Raw genomic sequence first — 25,410 nt, forward strand, 5'->3', positions numbered from 1 at the left:
GTAAGTAGTCTATGACAATCTCATAGGCTCGGATGAGCGTTAAGCAGTAGGCATAGGCCTCAAGGGTTGTAACAGATATTTTTCTTGTCCTTTTTTTTTTTTTTTTTCTAATAATCCACATGCCAGCACATGGAAGGAGCCTTGTCCTTTCTTCTTATTTGGAGAGGTATATTTTGATCATCGTTTGGTAGCCTCTGAAAACTTTGGAAAAGATGAATCCTCAGCAAGTTTTCTCTCAATGCTATCTCACTTTCTGCAGTTCTTGTCTCAACCAAGATGGGAGAGGTTGCCCCAATTTGTGTAGCAGCTTTGAGAGTTCCACATTGTGATCCCGATAGTAGCTTGACAGAAATGCTCTGCTCTGAGTGGGGAGGGAGAGATAAAAGTACATTCAATTTTGTTTATTAAAGTATATTTTATACATTTGGACTATGATTAAATAATCATCAAGTATATCAGATCTGGATTAAAATTTGTATTAAGCAGGTGAACTGTTTATTTAGCCCATAGTGTTTTGTTGACATTTTTGAGGCCCTTTATATCTACCTTTCTCTGAAAATCATATGACCAAACCAGACACTTTAGCCCCTTCAATTTGGTAGGTTTTACTCTGGGAAATATATAGGTAAGCTATTCATATCAAAAGATGGTTTGTTACCATAAATTCATTATGTACTTCAATAAATTCATTATGTACTTCACAGTAACCTTGTAGAGAGATTTGAAATTGATATCTTGAAAAGTTCTTTACCACTAAATTTTGTATTTTATCTCAGTGTTTCTATGTGAGACCAGAGTAAAATGAAATATTAAGAAAAACATTATATGGTATCTTTTAAATGTTGTAACTTTAATAAATAAATTTTGTACAAAGTTTGACATAAAAACAATAAATTTTGCATTGCTCTCTTGAAATAGTATAGAAATGCCCCTTCAAACTCTTTTAATGTATTAGGATTATTTTATAGTGCTATGAGGGTATATTTTTATCAACCAAATAAAATTAGAATTCAGAGAATGTAAATTCTTTATCAAAACAGTAGAAGTTCTCCTTTCCTTATGTCTTTGATACAGAATTTAAGTATGAGCTTTTTGATTACAGGCCATATCTCTATCAGGCCTGATACAACAAATAGTTCTGAAAGTCCTGTTAGATATAATTTTCAAATAAATTCAGATTACCTAAGGATTCTCAGACAACCTCAGATTGTCAGTTAACATAAGGTATTAAATATTGTGGGGAAAAACTCAAATACTTTAGTTTCTGGGTTCTAAATATATATATATATATATATATATATATATATATATATATATATATATATAAATTCATGTAATTATAATATATAATCATAATCTATCTGCATTCTAATAGCCAAACTATATTTTAAGTAGACTGATTATGAAATGAAAATATGAATAAATTTCATGTGCATTAAGTACTAAAGTAAAAATATAGGATATTCAACCTGATAAAAACTATAGCATTAAGTGTTCATCATCTCAGGATACTGAACAGAATAAACAAAGTGCTAGGTACCATAATGTACACATCTCCATTCTTTAAAACCTGAGTAATCGGGCTGGGGATGTGACTCAAGGGGTAACGCGCTCGCCTGGCATGAGCGGGGCACTGGGTTCAATCCTCAGCACCAATAATAAAGATGTTGTGTCCACCAAAAACTGAAAAATAAACATTAAAAAAATTCTCTCTCTTTCTCTTAAAAGAAAAAAAAACCTGAGTAATATATTAGTATATTATACGTCTGGGAAATGTATTAATTTTTTTCATTTTAATAGCATAAAAACAGTTCAAAGTTCAGTACATTATAACAATAATATTATCTAGGCTATATTTACAACTATGGAGTAATTTTATGGTGACAAAAGATAGAAACCTTTTGATCCTATTTTCAATTTCTAGTTGATATATTTCCTTTCTTGGATTCACTTAACCTTTTTAGTGCAAAAATTTCTGTGCAGTATCATTCCTTTTAGAATGAGATGATATCTTTCTGTCCTTATTCAAAATTGAAAAAATTCTATTGTTTTCATTTATTCTTGCATGACAGGTAATGTTATATAATTGAAGAAATCAAAAAACAAACAACATAGATATTCTAAAACTCAATTGTCACTTTTAAATTTTAGAAAGTTGAATTTGACTTAATCACTTTTCTAAGAAAACAGATGTGATGTTACTATTTATTCTTTTGTACAAATAGCTTAGATTTTTAAGCTCTACACTTACATCAGAATCCATTGGTGGATATTTTCTTCCTTTACTCTTTCCAAGGCATTTTGTTTTACCTTCTTCCAGCAACTGACACCAGAAACCTTTATGAGAATCAAACCTAAAAAATTACAAACCCCCAAAGAAACCTTAAAGAAATTATTTTTAAGTAGTTTATAAGATATGATGACCAATAACATAAGTATTTTTATTTGAATATCAATCTATAACAAATAAAACTGGAAGTTTTTTTTTCTTTTATACTATAACTCTTTGCATAAAATTTTGTGTCATAAAGAATAAAATAGTATAGAAAGACCTACTTCCTCCAGCCATGTCCCACCTGTCTATGGTTACCACCCAGTGTTCCATGTTTAAGTTAGCATACAATCCTGAAATCCATAAATTTAATAAAATTTATGAGCAATATTTGCACACTGAAAACTCTAATTTCCATGCTAATTTTGTCATAAGGAATTTTCAGTCCCTCTGTCATATTTCTAAGTTTGCCCATTTCTTAATACAAAAATTTTCAGTAAAAAATATCCTATTAATAAAAAATTAAGACTAATTCCTTCATATGGTATCAAAATATTTATAAATTTTAAGTCCATTTTTATAGAGTTTAAAAATGACAAATCAATCTTCATCACTTCTGTGTATCACAGAACTACAGGGTGATTTGAGAGAAAAGATATTGATGTGCCATGGAGTTATTACTTTTAGAATTCTATAGCTATAAACCAAATTTAATTATTTTCCAGATAAAAGAATTTCTTCTTTTAATATGAGAGCTATATTAAAGTAATTCCATCTATAAATGGGATTTTCATACTATAATTGTAATAATAATAGTATTATGTTACATTTATATTTGTTTATCAAAATATTTTATATTTCTCTATTTGAACCTTCATTATAACCCTGTTAATCAGCTTTTTATTACTGTGACAAAAATACCTGACAAGCACAACTTAGAGGAGGTAAAGTTTATTTTGAGTTTAAAAGTTCAATTCATGGTTGACTGACTATTACTGTGGATCTGAGATAAGGCAGAATATCATAGCAAAAGGGTACAGGGGAGGAAAGTTGATCAGTTCATGGTAGCCAGTAAGCAGAGAGTGAGAAAGAAGCCAGGGACCAGATATAGTTCCCAAGGCCATGCCCCCAGAGATCTACTTCCTGTAGCCACTCACCACCATTAGCAATATATAAAGTTTCAAGTTTCACCACTTTCTTGCCAACATCACATATTATCTTTTGGATTATAACCATTGCAATGGGTGTAAACTGGTATCTCAATATGGCCTTAATTGCATACCTTTATAATTAAACATTTATTTGTAATGTGAAATTCAGTGAGTCGCAAGATAGATTCTGTTTGTAGCAATGTCTGATACAGCTTATAAAGCTCATTTTAAGCTTTCAGTTTTGAAAGGAAGTACTTCCTGTTGATATACTATCTATTACAAAAATTCACAATAGTTTTTGTCTGTTCTTGTGAAAATGGGAAGAACTTAAGATTGGTCAGGGTAGGTTCCAGAAATAACTGATTTCCAAATCTCCCTCCTTAAACTACTTGCTAACTAATTTTTGGCTTAATTTTCCTATGTTCTAATATTTTTACCTGAAAAATAGTACTATTTTGCTAATACTACTTATCACACAGTTTTGTGAGGATATATATATACACACACATATAAGTTATTTAGTATGTATAATAAATATGTTTAGTAAATATATTTCTATTCAAAACGACATTTCTAGATGCTTCTTCATAGGTCATCCTAAGGATAACCAGATTTTAGTTACTATGACAACTAGTTTTGCTATTAAAAAGTCTTTACACGGTAGATTCTTACCCAAACTCATCTGCAGTGAATTGGGAAAGAACACCTGGGCAACATAAATTTGATTATCAGGATGTGATATTAGAAACATTTGAAGTCTTTCTAAATTTAATGCATCTTCAGTCCTTTATGACTTAACCAAGCCTCATAAAATACACACACACACACACACACACACACAAAAGAAAAATTATATTCTATCTCTGACTTTCAAATTAATAATTCCCATTCATCAAAGTTTTCAAAGTAAATTTGTATTAAATTTTTATTTAACACAGTCTGGTTTCACTAAACAAATATATTAATGGGCTGAGAAATGAGATGTCATGTTCAGGTATTTAAGTAACTAGTATTTCTGAATTGAAGACTCCTGTCATGGACATCAATGCCTATGTGATAATTGTGAATGGAAATATTTGTGGTAAAATTTAAATTTATATTTTTAATTTTAATTTATCACATTAGTACAATTCATGTCAAGTTTTAATTTTCTTCATTTTTTCAAATATTTAATTATTTTCAAAACACTATATAACACATAACCTGAAAACTATACTGGTGTCAATATAATATCAATCCTATTGTTCATAATTAAGGAATTAAGTTTTTGTTGGACAAAAGTTTTTAAATGAGGCCTCCCAGCCTCTCTGGATACTGGCCCTCTTTTAAGGCAGTATGCATTTGATTCAATAAATACCCTGAAATAAGTTGTAAAATGTAACTTACTTTTTTGAATGAGAAAGTTCCAAAATGTATTGTTTTAAGCTAATAGTCTTCATTTCAAACCACACCCGCACTCACTGAGAAAATCAGATTATTTTTACATATTCAATAAGACTTTTAAAATCAATTATGACAATAAAAAGTAATTTTAAGATCCAACTATCCAGTTAGTTGGTATAAATTTTGGAATTCTAGAATATTTTCTTTAGTAATCATGGAATGGAATAAAAAACACTTTGACAATGGAGGATTTTTACCATTGCTTTTGAAAATAAGTTTTGATAGTAGAATTTGCTAAACTGAAAATAATCAGTTTAGAGACTTCTTAAATTGGAGCATTCTCTCATGCCAAGAGTATTGTAAAAACGTTTGTGTATACCTAATTTCATTCATTTATTCTACTTTGTGCAATGCACTGTATTTAAGTGATTGGTTGAGAATTCATATTGGATTTTGTTTAGTAAATCCTTAATAAAGGAAGGAAGGAAGGGTCTTAAGCTGAAAAAGAAATGCAAACACCAAAGAGATGATATTCGCTATCATAGCAGGAAAATAAGAAATAATACCAAAATATATAAAGGATCTCTTAGTTTTTGGTATAAATAACATTTATGAGAATATACATTTTGTACTCATAGCCATCCCAATATTTCTATAGTATCACAGAAACAACTGTCAGAGTTACTATAAGAAGAGTAACTAAACTGTGAAGATGGGGTTCAGATAAACAACTGCAAAAGCTATAGGGTGAAAGAAGACAATGTTAGACCTAAGAAAATGACATGAAACCTCCAAATATTCTACAAGTGCACTAGTGGTTTTCACAAGGTGTGTCAATGATGATCACAAGAAAATATGAAAAGAAACTCACTGGAAGTGCATTGTTACTCACTCTCAGGCACATGACAATTCGACAGTGAGTCCTTTCTTAAATTCTAATGCTTCTCTTGACCCCCTTGGAGTCAATTACCAAGGAAGATCAGAGGAAATCAAGAAAAAATAAAAATTAAAAAAACTACCAAAACAAACAAACAAACAAAAAACCAAATCACTGCTTTTAACTGCTGAGGTATCTGAAGAAAGGATGACAAGGTCACATTTATTTTACATAAAGACAAAGGTAAAAAATAAAACTACTGCAATAGAACAATAATAGTACATCTCTCTTTCTCTCTCCCTTTCTCTGTCTCTGTCTCTCTCTCTCTCTCTCTGCCTATGCTGTCACCTATTGGATTATTCCTGCCTGTATAACATTGTTTCTGAAAACTGCAAAAAAGGCCAGTTCCAATATTATCTAATCTCCTCTTCATACATCCAAGAGGTTGAAATATTGTCTGTTAAATATGTCAACTTTTATGAACTTATTTCAAGTCTACTCTTAAGGTTTGTTGTTGGTTTTTAGAATCACAATTTTTTTCCTCCACTTTTCTTCCAGGAGAAATCTGCATATTTAGGAGTAAACAGGTGATTTAGGACCTTTCTTCATCACAATGTTTTAATTGTTCTTCCCCAAATGGTTAACATATAAATTGACAATTGCATCACCAAACTACAGTTTCTTAAAATTATTTCCCTGCTGAAAGTTTAATTAATTAATGAGAATACAAACTTACGTTAAAGCCTCTGAGTAATTATAATGAGGAGAGACTCCTAGAAACTTCTGTACTTCATCCATTACTGTAGCAGGATCAGTTCTTAGTTGTTGCCCATCGATAATTAGCAACTAAATCACCAAAATAATAACAATAATTATTATTATTTAATTAATGTTGAAAAAAGACATGTTAACTGTAAAATAAATTTTTTTCTGTTTATTCAGAAACAAGGTCCTAAGGAGAATTGCATGCATCATTATTAGATATAATCACACAGTACTTGTTAATGGCCTGAACCAAGAAATAAATCATGCTAATTAAGCACATTCATTTTTGTTACCTGAGAACTCCTACAAACACTATAAAAGCAAAAAGCCAATTGTGGGGACCAAGAGAGTTTAGAAATTTAACTGCAAAATCACAAATATAAGCCAAGAAAAAAAAGCAATTATTCCATCATCGATATTGGAAAGGAGCACTGTGGAAAAGAAATGAATGTTCAAAATAAGCCCAAATGTAATAAGAAAGAAGACATGCCATGTTTTACAATTCCATTTAGGAGTAGCAATGTACAGTTTGAAGAAATACTTTGATAATTCATATGGAGAAGGTAAGAATTCTCAGAGAACCAGTGCATGTACATAGTTCCTCAAAAAACTAAGGGGAAGAATTTGTTACTATGATGATAGTGGACCCAGCAAGATAAAATGACTGAGGATGGAATGGAAGGTTACAAAGCCTGTAATGCAACTCCAGCCCATACCTATTTTCCAATATTTCTATCAGTCTAGATTAGCATTACTTAATAGAACTTTCTGTGATAATGAATGTTTTATAGCTGCGCTAACAGGTAACTATTGAGCATTTGAACGTGGATAATACAAATAAGAAACTGCATTTTTAATTTCTCTTAATATTAATACAAATTGAATTAACATTAAGTGGTAATAGCTATCACATTGGACACTGCAGTTTTAAAAGTGCAAGTACACACCACATCTGACATGACTAGATGGTTTATACAATCCAAAGGATTTGATTTGGTAACCTAAGTTGATGCCCGCCACCCCCCCAAAAAAAGAGTAAGGAATGTGATAAAAGCATAAGACTTCCAAAAATTTCAACAAGGTGATTCAGAAGCAAAATAACATCACTTAATTAAGCAAAACAATATTTGCCTTGTTTAGTGAAGAGGCTCCCTTCAAGCTTTATTTATGTCAGAATAAGAATTAGGGATCTAATCAGGAAGCTATTGAAACTCTTTACAATCAGGTAAGGCACCAGAAAATGGAACAGGGAAAATTACTCTGAAATACTTTCCAAAAATCAGACTGCTTTTCTACTTTGCCTCTCTATTTTTCTTTGCCACAGTCCATTATTTATAAGTAAAAAGTAAAAAGCTAGTAGTTTTAATGAGTAAAATTTTCCTCTATCCTTGAGGCAAAGTCATCAACTTAATGAGATTGTTACATGATGTAAATTTTTATTGCTCCATACCTGAAAGGGAGGGAAATAAACAAGCCATCTCTCAATGTGGCTGGCATACAACCCAGGGACCAAACATCTCTTCTGCAAGGTTTTAAGCTCCGTGGGTGCATGGGGCCCGGCTGAGATTACTTCGTAGAAGCTAAACTTCAGAGCTGCAGGGTCTTCATGTGATCGCTGATGCTGATAAAAAGGTGGATAATTAAACTAACTTGAAACATAAACATAAATAATTAAAAACAAATCTTTCTGACAAGTCCTTAAGCTAGAGGAAAGAGTGTCTCACTGCTGGAGAGTTATTTATTTTGAAATTAATAAAGGATGAAAATGTTTGCTTGGAGAATCAAAATTTAAAATTATGACACTGATGAGTATGTATTTTAAAGACTTATTTGACAGAGGATGAATTCTTATTGGTAGAATTCCTTAACCAACTTTACTGAGTTTTTTTTCCCCTTTGTATATGTATTTTACCTGAAAGTAAACTTTTGAAAGCTGCATTATGTCCCCTTTTCAGCCCATAAGAAAATCATTCATCAAGCTCAGTGGATATGTGTAATACATAAGCACTAGTTCAACCAAATAATTTTTGCTCTTCCTTGTAATGTAGTTTTTAGATCAGGAAAAAAAATCCTATTTGCTATTTAAAATGGAGAAACTCTGACATATACATTATCCCAAATCCATAGATTTTATCATATATTACCTAGCATCTGAAAGCCAAGATTATTTTATCTAAAGGTAACCTTTGCAGTGAATCAGAACCATTTATTGTTCAGAAAATACAGAAAGCAGCAATCCAAATACGAAAGTGTTTCATAATGACTCAGATACCAGCCCATGGATTTGAGAAAACCATCTTTTCCTTAAATTGACCAATAAATATTCAGGCTTAGCGGTAAGTTTGTAAACGTGTTTCCTATAGGGAGCCTCCATTCAGGGTGCAGAGACCAGCTAGTTGAGAAGCAAATTTGCTTCAGTTAGGATTCAAATTATTATACTATAAACTCTACTAGACTTTGTTAAGGTCTGCATTTTACCCCGTGGAGTGACTTCTTTGCAATATTTAGAGTGTTTTGTTAGTTTGCATCCTTGAAACCTTCTTTTTCTGTAAATTCCCAATTTTTCAGAGGCTAAGTTATTGCCAAGCTCCAATTTTCTTCTATCTTTTGGAGTCAATTAAGGCTTATTTCTCTTTTCTCCAGATTTCCTGTAGAAAGGGTAAAAGATGCAAAATCAAATCTGTCAATTTTTAGTATACCTAACTAGAATTCTGTTTTGTATGACCTTTCCTCACTCTGCCCCTGTCACCAAATCTTTCCCAATAACCTTTTCTTCTATTCGTAAACCTGAAAAAAAAAAAAAAAACTGCTTTTGTTAACTAACAAAAGGTATCTTGGTGTTAAAAAACTATATTCTTAAATTTAATATCATAATTTCAAGGAGTTTCCTATTTGAAATCATATCAGTGGAACATCCCACCCACCCCTGGTGAGAGGATTTGAGCTCTTAATATAAGGTAATGTGCTGTGCTCTAAGTAAGTATTTGCTGAGTTTAATATAAGGTAATTTGCTGTGCTCTAAGTAACCCACAAATCTTCACCGGAGGAATTGTGGGTTACTTAGAGCACACCAAATTACCTTATATTAAACCCCCAAAGAGTTTTTGTATACACAATATTACACATTCATCTTAACTTCATAGTTTCAAAGAAATATAGACCATAGTCTGTTTTTTTAGCCTGCTAATAATTTATTTATACATAGTTATGTTTTACCCCTCCCAGAACAATCCATCACTTCAACTTCACCTCAATTTCTCCCCTTATAAATCCGTCACTTCTTCAGAGAATGTGTACTGATTCTTCTGGGGTCTGCATCTCTGCTGCAGCCAGTTAATCAATCCAGCTTGTTCCCTGTAGTCTTTAAGATGGACTTTATCACAGAATGATGCTATCAGTCCATCACTTACTTCTTTCTAATTTATATGGTTATTTACACATACAGCATTTCTCCAATTATGTAAAACACAGTCTCAAGTATAGCAGCCACATTTATTAACATATGTTCCATCACTTTCAGAACAAAACTTGGCACATAGTTGTCATCAAAATTATTGATGAATGGATGGAAATATAAATAATAGGTATTTTTCAATTAAAAAGTTGAGCAATGATAACAAAGGATCGTGGAGACAAGATACTGATTTTGTTATATTCTTATTTTTAATTTTGAATGCCTTTTATTGAAATTTTCCATTTGGTGATTAAAATATCACTGGGACAGTTTTTCTCTATTATTTAATGATTTATTATAAAATATACTTTATATACAAGTATTATTAGAGTCTGTTAAATTATTTTAAAGTGATGGTATCTGTGCTAAGTTCTCACCAACCTCAGAAACATAATGACAATGAATATATGAGAAGAGACTTAGAACAGGTTTAGACAGATTGGGCTTCCAGTGATGAAGAATTCTTATATAAGCTTTGTTTCTAAGTTACTTCTAGAGTACAAACATTTATTTAGATTCTTTCAGCACTGGGGCAATAATCTATGGATGCCTAGAGTCTGTTTTTGTTTATAGAATTGTATTGGAACACAACCATGCTCTTTCATTAACATATCATCTATGGCTACTTTCAAAATACAATTACAGAGTCACAAAAGACCTTACAACATTTAAAACATGAAATTTTGCTGTTTAGTCCTTTATAAAATATATATGTATTGGATGAAAATTCATGATTTTAAAATGCATGCTTAAAATACAGATGTATAGAAGAACAGAGGGTATGGAAATAGATGTATATCTCTATACACACATACAAACAAGTGTATATTTTGTTTGTTATATTTCAATTTAATTTCTTTCTTGTATTAACACATTTTGTTAAATATTTTAATAAAAGATTAACACAGAAAGGTTTTTTGTTGTTGTTGTTGTTTTTTTTTTTTTTTTAGGAAAAGTAATCTACTTTTCTGCTGATACCATCCAACTAGCAGATCTTCTCTTTTGTTAATACCTGAGATGGAGGCTATTGCTAAAAATGATCTTCCATTGTCCACGCTCCCCTCCCCCCAGTTTGATTTGTTTACCCTTACCTGGTACCAGGAGTATGCTCGGTCTGATGGGTCAATGAGAATGCTGATGATCTTGGCTTTGGGGACTAGGGAAGCAGCTCTTTTAGGAGCTTCTTCTGAGTGGAAATAATTGGCACTTTTCTCAAACAGAAAGTCAGTAGTAACATTAGATGGAATTGGGAAGAAATCCATATACCTAGAAAAGGAACATTTTTCTCAAAATAAGATCCTGTTTTACACTTATGTACTAGTGACTGAAGATAATAGAGGTGTTCCACATATCCGTTTCTTTCCTAAATAAAATTTTGCCTTTAAGGCATTTTCCTCTATAGTTAGCAAGGGAAACATCCAGAATACTAATAATGCATTTTAAAAATGTTTTTCTAAGTACATTTTGTTTGCTTAGTAGCAGAATAAAGGTAAGAGATGATAAAAATGTAGACATAGAATAATGGCAACAACAATCAATCTAACAATTTAAAATATATCTAAATGGATTAATACTGTACAGATGAAATTCTAAATATTCAAACAGGAATAAAATTTGATCAAAATAAATGATGTACTCAGTTCAAAGGTATTTAAAATGAATTAGAAAAAAAAACATTTTTTACGTTATCATAATAAAATATTTTTATCTCCACTAGTGTGTTGAGTTGATGTTACTTAAATATCTGTTGTAAATATTATTTATTTGTTTCTGTCATATAGAACCACTTACATCTATCTTTAGAGTAATTACAATGAAAGATTAAAACATATGTATATGTTTACAAATATAAAACCCAATCCAAATTTCCAAGGTTAGAATTTGTATTTTATCTTTTACAATCTATTTACCTCCAGTGTTAACAAGGGGATACCTGTAGTCTCAAGCACAGAAATGGAGGATTCTGCTTCATGTTTTGTATTAAAGGATAAAAGTTGTAAAGTATAAAAAATCAGCAGATGATCATATATATTTCAAAAGCAAAAAGGGTCATGTTTTAGAGGAAAAAGGATTCCTCAGAAACTACTTGGGTTGCATACATTTTATAATAATAGTTTCACTCTCCATCACCAACCCCTTCAATTCTTAAGCCACTGTGACTATAGACAAACAAGAAAACGTAATTCAATAATTACTGAACTGAACAGTCACTAACATACATGTAAGGACTTCTTATTATAGTGTGTTGTTTTCTTTAGAATGAGATCATGCAACTTTCATAGACTTTTCAATTGTGAGATCTCATAGTTTCACATAACAATGTTTGTGGTGATATTCCAGTTGTTGAAGCATTACCAACTACAACTGGTTCAACTCGTTATAGTTCAACCTTTTAGTGATATCTTAACACTCAGAGAAGTAAAGAAATCCTTTTATGCTTTCTGGAAAATGCATTGCTGATGATAGATCATCCTAGCCTCCTTTCAGAGAGAAAGAAATATACAAAACTTTTGGGAGAGTTGATGTGGTACATCTTCTGGTATACACTCTAGTTACAGAGAGTGCCACATTTTGGGATATTATTTAGAAGTTGATGCTGGTTGCAGGGGTGCTAAGGTTATCAAGAATGACTAGTGGTATCCTGTTTGATCCAAGCTTGCCTTAAGCTTGCTTGTTTTGAGGATGGTTCCAAATATCACAAAAAAAAAAAAAGAGGAAATGAGCTGATTTTAGATAACTTTTAGTTTCTAACAAAGTGTCTTACCTTCACAGCAGTTTTTTTATAGCTGAAACAGTTTGGGCTTTCAAATCCTACGTAGTTCTGAATGTTGGATCTATAGTGTGTTAATTTTGCCTGGCCTTAGATGCTCACAGAAAAAATAATATATGATCACCTATATGTTCACAATTTCTACTATAGAAATGTTGAAGAAGTGCCATATAGATTTGAAAAAAAATGATCAATAAGCAAATAAATAAAATAAATCAGGTTCATATTTATAGTATAGGACCTGGATGCTCCCAAAAATGTTCACTTTTGGAAAATATACATTCAGATTATCCATTGAATTAGCAAGCACACTAGAATGTCTTAATAATTTGAGGGTTAGAAGTGAATGCCTGCTTCCCTCAGCTTTGCTACTTCTATTAAACATAATACCTCAGCATTTTTTTCTACCTGAAAAATGTATATATATTTTTCTTTTTTCAATACTCAACATTTATTTGCTATTTGTACTGACTCTGAATATTTATATTTTTATTTGATTTTACTTAAAGCCACATTATGACTATAGGGGTTCTAAATGTTAACAGGATTTTATAGCTTTCCAACCTTCCACGAATCCCCATGTAACTCAAAATAATAATACCAATGGATAAAATATTAAACTTACATGCATACATAACTCAAATATTTTTTCTGAGAAGTTCCAATTGCAAATCAACTATTTGTCAAAGATAATGTTTTCTAATTTTTATTTGCCTTACTTTGTTTGTACCCTAAGCTGCTTGTCAGTTAAAGCAACCCTAGCTTTATCCATTCTCAAAAAATGCAGATCCAAGAACCCAGATAAACTAGCTGTGCCTAAGTTAATTCTTTAAATGACCCTGGGACTCTGAGACACACAATCTTCTACACCTTTTGGAACTATGATTATAAAAAGATACCTAAGTAGTTAATGCTTCATAGAGAAGCCAGACCAGTCTGATAAATGTGAATATTTGAAGTTGTTGCATGCAAAGCTATACTTAGTGTTATATATTAAAATTTGCAATAATTATCTGTCATTTGGATTAACTGCCTTTTATAAGTATATACTTTATCAATCAAAAATGCTTGTGTTTGGGGTAATTTTAGTGAGTTATATTTAAAGTCCTTCATTGTTTTTTAATTGTCTATTTATTTAAGTCCTATCCTTATAAATGGCTTAAGAAACTTTTTGTTCATATAACAGTGTCTATACTGTACTAGCTATGATCAAGAAGGTTTTATTTGATATAATTCATGACAACAAAAAATTGATTATTCCCACAGTCAAGGAGCAGCTGAAGTAGTTGATGGTTCTCAATCCTCCCTGCTATTATTTAACACCACATAATGAACATCAAGCTCTATATAGAAAAATTGGCAGTGACATACATAACAATTTTAGCATATGTGAATTCTAGTGGGTGTTCAAATTTTACTGGATCCATTAGTTTACCTTTTCATTCAGACTACCTCAAACAACACTTGAGGTGGGTGGTACTTATAAAACTGAGATCACATAATGTGACAAAACAGATATTAACATACATGACTCTTGCTAAAATCAATGCAAAATGTGTGTTTATGCTCTAGAATTATTACAAGAATTTCACTCCTTTAAATTACTCCATCTAGCATTATACCCTAGCAGCAAAATCTCTTGATATATTTCATGATTAAAATGTTACATTGTACCATCCATTTCTACTCTATATTACAGTTTTGTATGTATCTACACTTTCACATTTTAACTATTTTCTTAAGATATCTAATTTATTTCTAATTTCAATTCAAAGGTAAAAATTTAAATTTCATAAATTTTTGATAGAGTTTTTATTGCTTTCATTACTCATGAGATATATACACATTTATATTTCTATATACTTATTATTATTGCCTAACCAAAACAAAATAAAAAAGTATATACATGAATTATAGCACCACATAATAAAAAGTGCGCAGGAGAAAAATATGAAAATGTTTTCTTAAGAGTACAAAGGAATGAAATTTCTGAGTATCATACTATTTTTTTTTCTATTTCACATTTGTGATCATCATCACAGATAATTGATGCCAATTGAAGTTACATGTGAGCCTCATGAAACAATAAGTGACTCCATAAACTGAAATGAGTGTGTTATGAATGATTTTCTGTGTTCCTTCATGTTATTTGATCAGTTTCCAAGCCACCCAGGATAACTTTTATTTATGAATACAAACATACATGTTTCTAAATATTAACACTAAGATTATACTATGCACAGTACACAAACTTTTAGATTTATACTAATAACCCATCTTACCAATCAATCCCCCTGTGGTAGTTATTTCTATTAAAGAACTGTACCTCCTCAAAGGTTTTTGGGCTGGGGGAGTTACTAAGGATGGAAGGATGCATAACCAGGAACAGAAACAAAGCAGTGGTACCTGAAAAGACAAGAGAAATTTAGAAATTAATGTAATGAAAAGAAAGTTTCTACTATTAGCATTTCAAAGTTATTAAGAAATTAAATAATGTAAGGATCCAAACAGATTCATTATAATTACTTCTTGGATTAATGTTATAGATATCTAGCATTTAAAAAGAAATATGTTCTAAAAAAATGGAGATAAAGGGATGTGAGAAGAAGCCTCTTTCAGGGATTAAGAGAATCATCTTTTCATTTTAGTTCAATCACTGATTTGGTCTGTGGCACTGGCTTTTAGCTTCTTTTTGTTTCACTTTTCTTAAGTCCTTGTATATTTCATGTGTTTTCTCAGTGGATGAAAGACATAGTGGATCTGAAGATATTTTAATTTAATATAGTACTGTATAAATAAAATATGTTATTAGTCAATATATTACATTACCAAAATGAATAGTTTGGTTCTCCTATAAAAGTTCTTGCTAAGGTTGATGAAAGTTAATTAAACAGAATTAAATCTTTTAAGAAGTTTTCATAAACTTGAGTGTTCTTTCATATTTATAACAGTAATATAGATATTGTTTAACTTGTTAAATTTGAAAAAAATAGTATCATTTCTTATTGACATAACTTAAAATATTAACAGTTTATTGAACAGAGAATTGTCTATCCTAGGAATCCATGTAAATTTGCAACTATTGTGGAACAAGGGTGTGAATTTTTTTAAGCGAGCAATGTCATAAGCTAAAGATTACTATTTTATTTGTCTAAATTAAGAGGTAGAGCATGCAGCTTAGTCATACATCTACAAAAGAAAGGGAGGCAGGTTAGGTTCAGTTTTTCAAAGATTTAACCATGTACTTAAAACTGTGAGTGTGTTTATAAATCACAACATAAAAAAATTTCTGTACTATATATTCAGTACTCCTGGAAGAAAAATACACTACAGATTCTACTTCTCTATTCTAATGTGACTCATAGTTTATACAATCTGATGGAATAGGCTTTGTTAATTGTATTCCAAGTTGATACATAGAAATAGTAATCAGACATGATCTTGCAGTATTTCTCTTACTGGAAAAATTACTGTTCTAACTTTGCTTTGTAATACTGTCATGTTGCCATTTGCACAAAAGTTTGAAATTTCTTATATCTCTGATAAGCTTTCAGTAGTATTGTACTTAAATCTACCATATCCATCAATAGAAAAATCATTAAAATTACTATTTTTCAACTAATTGAATATTGACAGGTAAATTAATTGAAAGAAATAGTGTTTCTAGATTACATCTGAGCCAAACAATGAACGCTTTAAATATAATCACAAATAAATATAGGAAATAAAATATATATCTATGATATACAAAGTAAAAATGTTCTTCACAAGTTTCACTTAAAATAGTAATTTTCAATTTTTAGCATATATCAGATTCACTAGAGTGCTTGTTACAACACAGATAGTTGGGCTATCCCAGAATTTCTGGATTGAGCCATACTGTGGTGTGGCTCAAGAATTTGTCTAGCTGGGGTTGTGGCTCAGTGGTGGAGCATTCGCCTGGCATGTGCAGGGCCCTGGGTTCGATCCTTGGCACACATAGAAATAAATAAATACAGGTATTATGTCCAAATATAACTAAAAAAAAGTTATAGTATATATATTAAAAAAAAGAATTTGCACTTCTAACAAACTATCTGGTGATACTTCGGCTGCTGGTTTGGTGATCATCTTTGAAAATCACTGAATTAGAAGAAATGTTAAACAATACACAAAACTTATTGGGGGAAAAATTCTATAGTATTTGACATTTACAGTAAAGTATAAAGAGCATGCTATTTGGAGTCAGGTAAATCCTAGTGTCAAAACTTTTGTTTCTAGTACTTACCGGCTATGTGAACTTGAATAAAAGTTATTTAACTTTCTGAATCTCAGTTTACTGATATGTGTAGTGGAGAAGAAAATACTTGATCAAAGTCAAGTGAGATAATCTGTGAAGTATTACCTATTTAGTGCCATATCTGAATATTTGTAAAGCATTTTTAGAAATAAATTCATTGGAATGTGATTTAGAATTTAAATAAGTAAAAATTCTAAATATGTTTATATCTCAACAATATAGTTGAGATACCATTCAGAAAAAAGCATACATCCTTTTAATTAATTAATTAACTTATTTTTGTTGTTGGGGATATAACCCAGGATTTAATGCATGCTATACAAACACTCTGCCTCTAAACTATATACTCAGTCCTAAGTGTCTTTTTTATTTTCAATGAAAAGAATAAATATTTGTAAAAATAAAAAACATAAATACTATAATATGAAAATAAACATTGATTCTTTTCTGAAATATTTTGGAAAAACACTCTTTTCTGATTTTTATTTTTAAGAATTATTGCTTTTTAAAATAGAGTTTCATGACCAGCATCAATTAAACAAACAGAAAAAATAAATATAATGTAATTATTTTTCATAGTCAATAAAAGGTATAATTTTTCAGTGGTTAAAAAATAGAGACATGATTTCTGAATTCCATCTTTATCCACACATATTCTGTGGGCTGGATAAACTGTTTTGTATATACATTTTGTCAATAGTAAATCAAGTACATAATGATAGTTATATACATTTAAAAAAACCTGTGAAGCTTTAGTTTTTATTTATTTTTTGTCACTGTAAAACACTCAAAAGTATTTGAAAATCCAGATAACCAAAAATCTATACAAAATTAACCAGGAAAATACTTGTGACAAAACTGAAGTTAAAAGTAAAGTTATTTAGTGTGGTGCATGCCTGTGGTTCTAGGGGCTGAGGGAGGAAGATGCAAGTTTGAGTTTAGCCTCAGTAACTTAGCGAGACCCTCAGAAATTTAGCATGACCCTGTCTCAAAATTAAAAAGAAAATAAATAAATAAAATTTTAAAAGGAGGGGCTGGTGATGTAGCACAATTGTACTTTACAATATAGCAGTAAAGAGTCCCTGGGTTCAATCCCCAGTACCCGCCCTCCCCACCCCCCACTCCCCGCACACACAACAAAGTGTGGGAAAATAAAGCTATTTAGTTCTTATGGGATTGATCTGAGGAAATATTTTTGTCTGAGTAAAATATTCAGTTCCATAAAATGTTGATAGATATAGATAGCATGAATGAATCTTAAAAGTATCATGATAAATGAAAGAAGTTAAATACAAAAGACTATACACAGCATGGTTCCATTTATATGGAATTCTAAAAAAGGTAAAACTACAGTGATAGAAAGTAGTTGCCTTTGGCTGGGGATATGATGCAGCTTAGAGAAACTGGCTACAAAGGGATATGGAGAATTGTTTTGAACAACACTATTCTATAATTTGAATGTGGTGGTAATTATGTAACTACAGTTCACAAGATTTATCAAACTGACATCTAAAATGGTTGAATTTTAATGTAAGTAAATTATATCTCAATAATATTGGGAAAAATCAATTTCTATGAAAGGGAATCATTTTCAATATTATTTTCCAAAGACAAATGTCATATCCAAATAATAGTATATACATTTGGAAACCAAACTGAGTTTAGAATAAGAAATAATAATTCTGCCATCTAACCATAATATTAAAATACCTGTTTATCCAGCCCAGCATAAGAGGAAGCATCCCCTGCAGGGCTTCCTGAAGCAAACATGGTATGTCAAGCTTCAGAGAGTAGATGTACTTATCCTTGTATTACTGACAAGGTTATTTGATGACAGTGGGAGTTCACTGAAAAGGCTTCAGTTTCAATGTTTTCCTAGATGTCTTTTGACTTTAGATAGATAAAGACAAGTGAAATGAATAAGCACAAAGAAAAAATGTCATCAATACTGTTTTCAAATTGATATTTGCAAATGGGACTAAGAAAAAAAAATTAAAATACTTAACTCTCTGTGGACCTTGCATAGAATTCTCTTCAGCTTTTTCCTGAGTGGAATAGCAACAATGCAGTTGAAATGGCTGTTTTCCATGAAGCCAGAATCCAAGAGCCTCAAATAATTTATCACGCAGGATACATTTTAAATGTCTGGCATTTTAAAGCTTCCATTGGGCTTCATTTTAATACTGATTCTTACAAAAACAAAAAATTTATGGAAAAAAAAATTGCACACCAATTTAGGAAATGGTACAAAAGATTTCTCTTGGGTATGAATAAATACCTTTTTTAGCACAAACTTTTTTGTTTCACGTTTAGGAATTCTGCTTGTCACCTATCTTTTAAACTTTTAAAAATTTGTCATCTCTGCAAGATATTGTTTACAAATAAATTATATCATGGAGATGGCAGACTAAAGAGGAGTTTACTATAGAGTACTAGATGGGGTTGATTATAGAGTACTAGGTATTTATATGTGTTCCTGTTGACTTTTGACAGACTCCTGTCACACTTTCTAAACACATGATTAGTTTTGCTTTCCGTTAACGTTTTTCAATAAAGATCTTTGGGAAAAAATGATATGTGCCACCAAATTAACTGCTGGATATTCAAAATGTATGACATCTACTTCATCCTTTTCATTATAAAGAAACACTTTGACAAAACACTTAAGTCTATTACTGAACTAAACAAAGATCACGTAAGAAGATAACATGTTATTTATCCATCAGTTTTATAGGAAGTTTAAGAATTCACTGTCTAGTCATTTATATTTTTACACTCTTGGGTTAATCATAGCATTAAAGTTCTTACCAGTTTTCTGGGGTCCTATTACTAAGAATTTTGGTAAGCGATCACAGGTTTTTTCCTTAGACCATATGTCTCTGTGGCGTTTGTCATCACAAGGATTCTAAATTGAAGAAGAATATAGAGATGTATTTGTGTATGTTTATTGTGTATCATCATTTTCAACTTTTATCCCTAGAAGATATCACAGGAAGCAACAGGATAAACAAAGACAATTCTTTTGGTTTTTAATTTTTTTAATTGAAAGTCCTGAAATGGTATGACAGGTGTTTAGAGTGATGTCTTTTCATACTTAAGCCGAAAGTGAGGAGATATATTTCTATTTGGATATAAAATCTCATAGTATTTATAGTTTAACATTTTTCTGTTACTGGCCAGTTCTATGTTCTAATTTTTTGCATATATATATATATATATATATATATAGAGAGAGAGAGAGAGAGAGAGAGAGAGAGAGAGGAGAGAGAGAGAGAAGCGCTTGCTAAGCAGTCTATACTTCCTGCCAAACTAAAAGTTGACTAATTCAATATCAATATTAAATAAATAAATGAAATTTAAGTGTCAGATTTTTATTCTAAGTAACTTTAAGCTTCCCTGCTGTGCTTCAAAGGGATTTCCCTGCTGTGCTTCAAACTGTGCTTCAAATGGATAGGGATCTAATCATTATTATAATATTTAAAGAGATATCCAACCCTTCAGATGCCTTCAAATATTGGTAATGTATATCTAAAAATGTAACTTTATAGACTATGATGTTAAAAAGTACTAAATTTTAGAAAATGGGTAAAATGAAGGTGAATTACTTTTAATATTCTGTTTTATACTTATAATAACTTAAAACCAATATCCATTGTGTAAAATATATCTAGAATATCCCTAATTTTTAACTTCAAAGTTTGTATTATGTAATATTATGTGAATTGGGAAGAATTACAGTATCCCTGAATATTTTGTCAAGACTGGGCAAACAGGACCATTTTTTAATTTATATTCAATTAATACTGTAATCTGTTTTTTAGTGAAGACTAAGGTGAGAATATTCATATTGCTGTTGGGAAAAATGTTATTTTAAACTTGTTATCTAAAGTAATGATTTTGTTTAAAAATAAGGTGTTCAATAAGCAGGAAAATTTTATGTCTTTCCAGTGGATAACATTTGATGATGTTTTTGTAGTAGTAAGATGAAAAGATACTTGTTATAACAACTAAAAAGTAATATGCAGCTATAATTCCACAACCACCAACTTTAACCTGCTAAATATAGTTATGTCTCTTCTTGGAATTATCTGTTTATCCTCGAGGAGTAATTAGTTTTCAGTTCAGGGCTGAATGGATTTAATATAGAGATCAAAGTTGACCACAACTTTGTGAATATATTGAGTTTTACTTCTGAAGACTGTGTTGTTTTGTCATCAGCTCTGCACAACCTCTGGAGTCAGCAAGCATGGAACTGTTTCATTCTCCGCAACAACAGTAGATGTGTCACTTTGCTTAACTGACTCATCCTATTTTTGACTTAGTATGATCATTTATAAAGTGCGATAACAACTATACCTACCACATAGACATTTGTGTTGGTTAAATGAATTAACAGATGTGAAGAGACCAATGTGGCAAATAATAAGTATATTAAGTTATTTGCTAAGATTATTTCTTTTCACAAGTTATGTCATAGAAAATTTTGGTTCAACATGGTTCCCACAGTTCTACAACACATAACTGTGCTTTGAAATCTGGTTATCCCTAGAGCAGTTTAATGTGATTTTTTTTTTCTTAAGAAGTTCAGTGATTTATCCATGAAACATGCTACCTTCCCTGGGTCCAAAATAATCCACAAATAATATTTCTGAAAGCAACTGCTATTCTGTAGCTACAAGTATGCCTTGTGGTTCAGGAAGCAGATGTCAGAAGTGAATGCTTCTCTGAGACCCTTTAATGTGCATTAGTCATTTATAGATAGGGGGATGTGTTAAAGGCTGACTGGTTGACTATCTGCCTAGCACAAAACCTGTTTACAATCTTCTACTCTTTTAACCTACTGAAATCTGCAAATAGATATCTCACTCCTGATTGAAAACATTATATCCACTGAATTTCCCACTGAAAACACCATAATTTCTAAGGATCAATAAAACAGAATCCAGCTTAATATGGAGCAATAACAAGACTACAATTATGAAAGAAACAGTTTCTCAGGTACACTAGCATTTCCCAAATGTACTTTTTTTTTTCAGATGCCTTCACTCTTTCAGATTTGGAATATCTCATAGAGGTATACAATATGATTGTGGGATTCATTAGTTGTACTAATAATTGAACCAATTTTACCTGCCAAAGAGGGTCTTTCTGATCAGGAAAGAGTTCAAAATACTTGTGAGCCAGTTGCACTGGTGGCAGAGTCTGAAGACGCAGGTTGGTCCAGGTCTGCATGAAGTTGGCCAGATTAACAAATGTATATAATCCCAGTCGGTCATTCCCATAGTTAGACAAATGAGTCATGAAAATACTGATCTGAAAAAGGCAAAGAACTTCAGTGTAAACATCAGTTATTTTAATACTAGAGGACAACATAATCATAGCAATATTAGTTTTTCCCCCCTAAGGAGACAGCATAAGGTTTTATAACTTTGAATTTCAGACATATTTCTAAACTTCTCTCATTATATTAATGTATACTATAGGATGTGTTACAACAAGACCTGATGGACACTTTCCCTGAAATTTTGATATATTTCATAACAAAAATAACAACAAAGCTGAGTGTAAACCAGTGGTGTCACATACCCAAGCCTTTGTAATAAAACTAATCCAGAATAAGGTATCCTAGATATCAACACCTAAGACCTTGTGATATGTAGATGATTAATCATATAGAGTGGCAGTATTTCAGAAGGTTGGGATTTTGTAATTTGGTCTATTTAATTCAGTTTATAACACTGTATTTCCAGTTTAAAGGGCATAAGTAATCAATGAATTATTATTAGCATTAACTGAACCTCCTCTGATATGCATTTCTTAGAAGCTATAATAACAAAAAGTGCCTTAGTTTTTATTTTCCATAAATAATACTCAGTGTATTATTCCCAATATAAAATGCCTTTCTAAGAAAAGTTTTTCAAGGCTGGGCATAATGTGCACACCAATAATTGCATTGGCTCGGGAGGCTGAGTTCAAAGCCAGCTTCAGCAATTTATCGAGGCTCTAAGCAACTTAGTGAGACCTTGTCTCTAAATAAAATATAAAAAGGGCTAGGATGTGGCTCAGTGGTTAGGCGGCCCTGGATTCAATTTCCGACAAACATACCAAATATATATGTTGGAGAAAAGATAGTCTTTTAACAAATGACGCTGGAAAAACTGGATATCTGTATGTAGAAAAAATGAAATTTTATCTCTATCTCTGACCCTGCACAAAAGTTAACACAAAGTGGATCAAAAACCTAGGGTTTCAGAAGCAGTGAAAATGCTACAAGAGGGCACGCCCCCACCCGGGCTGGCCTCGCCTCCTCGGCGGCGGCGGCTTCCCCTTCGTAGCTGTTCTTCCCGAGGAAAGGGAACCAGGCGCAAGCCATGGAGGGGAACCGGGATGAGGCAGAGAAATGTGTCGAGATGGCCCGGGAGGCCCTGAATGCCGGCAACCGCGAGAAGGCCCAGCGCTTCCTTCAGAAGGCCTAGAAGCTCTACCCTCTGCCCTCGGCCGGCGAGTCTCCCTATGTTGCTCAGGCTGATCTTCAACTCCTGGGCTCCAGCAGTCCTCTTGCCTCAGCCTTCCTGAGTAGCTGGAAATAGCACTATTGAAGATAATTATGAAAAATGGAAGCACTGCTGGAAATAGCCCTCATTGCCGAAAACCATCAGGTGCTGGTGATCAGAGCAAACCCAATTGCACAAAGGACAGCATATCTGGTGGTGGTGAAAGTGGAAAAGGCTATACCAAAGACCAAATAGATGGAGTTCTCAGAGATTGGAAATGCTTATGCTATTTTAAGCAATCCAGAAAAACGAAAACAGTATGATCTACGGGCAGTGAAGACCAAGCATGTAATCACCAAAACAATGGCAGATTTAATTTCCATAGAGGTTGTGAAGCTGATATAACTCCAGAAGACTTGTTTAATATATTTTTTGGTGGTGAATTTCCTTCAGGTAGTGTACATTCATTTTCAAATGGCCGAGCTGGTTATAGTCATCAACATCAGCATCAACATAGTGGACATGAAAGAGAAGAAGAGAGAGGAGACGGAGGTTTTTCTGTTTATCCAGCTGATGCCCATTATCGTATTGATCCTTGTGTCATTATTAAGCCAATTGATGGTCTCCAATCCTCCTTATTCCTTATATCCCAGACCTGGATCAGGGCAAACCATTAAAATGCAAACAGAAAATTTGGGCGTTGTTTACTATGTCAACAAGGACTTTAAAAATGAATATAAAGGAATGTTATTACAAAAAGTAGAAAAGAGTGTAGAAGAAGATTATGTGATTAATATTCGAAATAATTGCTGGAAAGAAAGACAGCAAAAAACAGATATGCAGTATGCAGCAAAAGTATACTGCGACGATCGACTCGGAAGGAAGGCAGATGCCTTGAGCATGGACAACTGTAAAGAACTGGAGCAGCTGACTAGCCTTTATAAAGGAGGATGAACTGGAATTTTTATTTATACCTTTCAGCGTGCTCTTTATCTCTTCTGTAAATTTAATTTCATCATGAGAGCTGAAGAAAAAGATTTGATATTAAAAACTGAACTGAATAGTTGGTTCCTGAAATCTTGGGCTGTTTATGACCTATTGGTTCCTTTAAATAGTAAGAACTGACAACTAAAATTAGTATTTATGTTTCTGCAATTATTTTCATTTTAAAAGCTTATATGATTCCTAACTAAATATGTCTTGAGAAAGGATTCTCATACCTGTAGCAATTCAGTTTTAGTGATTCTCTACCTTTTCCCTCATGTAAATATTTATGGAATGATCATTTTGTGTACATACAAATTATTGCCTTTTATTTAAATTCTTTTAGTGTTTAGCTCCATAAGACACTTCCTTTAAGTTGGTGGAATAAATGTTATATGACACAACTTTTCCCTGTCAGGTGTTGAGTATGTGGAGTTTAAACAATGAAACTTTTTCAGAAAGAAAGAAAACAAAAACTATTTAACTTTATGTAAAATCTTATATAGCATTATCAGCTTAGAGGGAACTGATATTTTTAATATTGCCATTATATTCCAAAATATGTATTGAGATAAATGAACTGGTATAATGTATCAGTTTGCTATTTAGTTTTCTGAATTGCTAATCCATGCATAGAAATGAAATGCTATGCTGATAGATTTTAAAGAAAATATGAGGAAATGGCTATAAATATTAAATTAAAAGGGTCTTCAACAGTAAATTGCAGTTATGCCATTTGCAAGTCCAGTAATTAAAAGGCCCCAGCTGTTCGTTTATGTGTCTTTGAAGGCTGCTAAAATTTATGGAGAGAACTCACCTAATTTTCCCCCTTTGGAAACTTAAGTTTCTTAGTAATCATTTAAAAATGCAGGATCCAAAAGTCAATGAATTCTACAAATAAGTAGTAAGAAAAATTACTACCAAATTATAGCCTTGTGCCTTTTAACCCTATTGCCAACTCTGAAACATGTAAGTAGATCA

General features: G+C 31.7%; 1 protein-coding gene and 1 pseudogene across 1 annotated transcript in view; one reads left to right on the forward strand and one right to left on the reverse strand.

Annotated features, from left to right (window-relative positions):
• Window positions 1-241: 241 nt before the first annotated feature.
• The window catches only part of LOC114092843 (bifunctional heparan sulfate N-deacetylase/N-sulfotransferase 3), a 162,974-nt gene continuing 137,805 nt past the window's right edge, over window positions 242-25,410 (reverse strand). The window contains exons 6-13 of the mRNA XM_027935414.2: window positions 22,082-22,264; window positions 19,760-19,856; window positions 14,955-15,078; window positions 10,994-11,168; window positions 7,899-8,069; window positions 6,420-6,529; window positions 2,252-2,354; window positions 242-361 (exon numbers count right to left, since the gene is read on the reverse strand). Of these exons, the coding sequence (XP_027791215.1) occupies window positions 242-361; window positions 2,252-2,354; window positions 6,420-6,529; window positions 7,899-8,069; window positions 10,994-11,168; window positions 14,955-15,078; window positions 19,760-19,856; window positions 22,082-22,264 (1,083 nt within the window). The remainder of the gene's footprint in view (window positions 362-2,251; window positions 2,355-6,419; window positions 6,530-7,898; window positions 8,070-10,993; window positions 11,169-14,954; window positions 15,079-19,759; window positions 19,857-22,081; window positions 22,265-25,410) is intronic.
• Window positions 23,323-24,738, forward strand: LOC114092845 (dnaJ homolog subfamily B member 14-like; annotated as a pseudogene).

Source organism: Marmota flaviventris, chromosome 7 (genome assembly GCF_047511675.1).
Source record: "Marmota flaviventris isolate mMarFla1 chromosome 7, mMarFla1.hap1, whole genome shotgun sequence".
Lineage (NCBI taxonomy): Eukaryota > Metazoa > Chordata > Mammalia > Rodentia > Sciuridae > Marmota > Marmota flaviventris.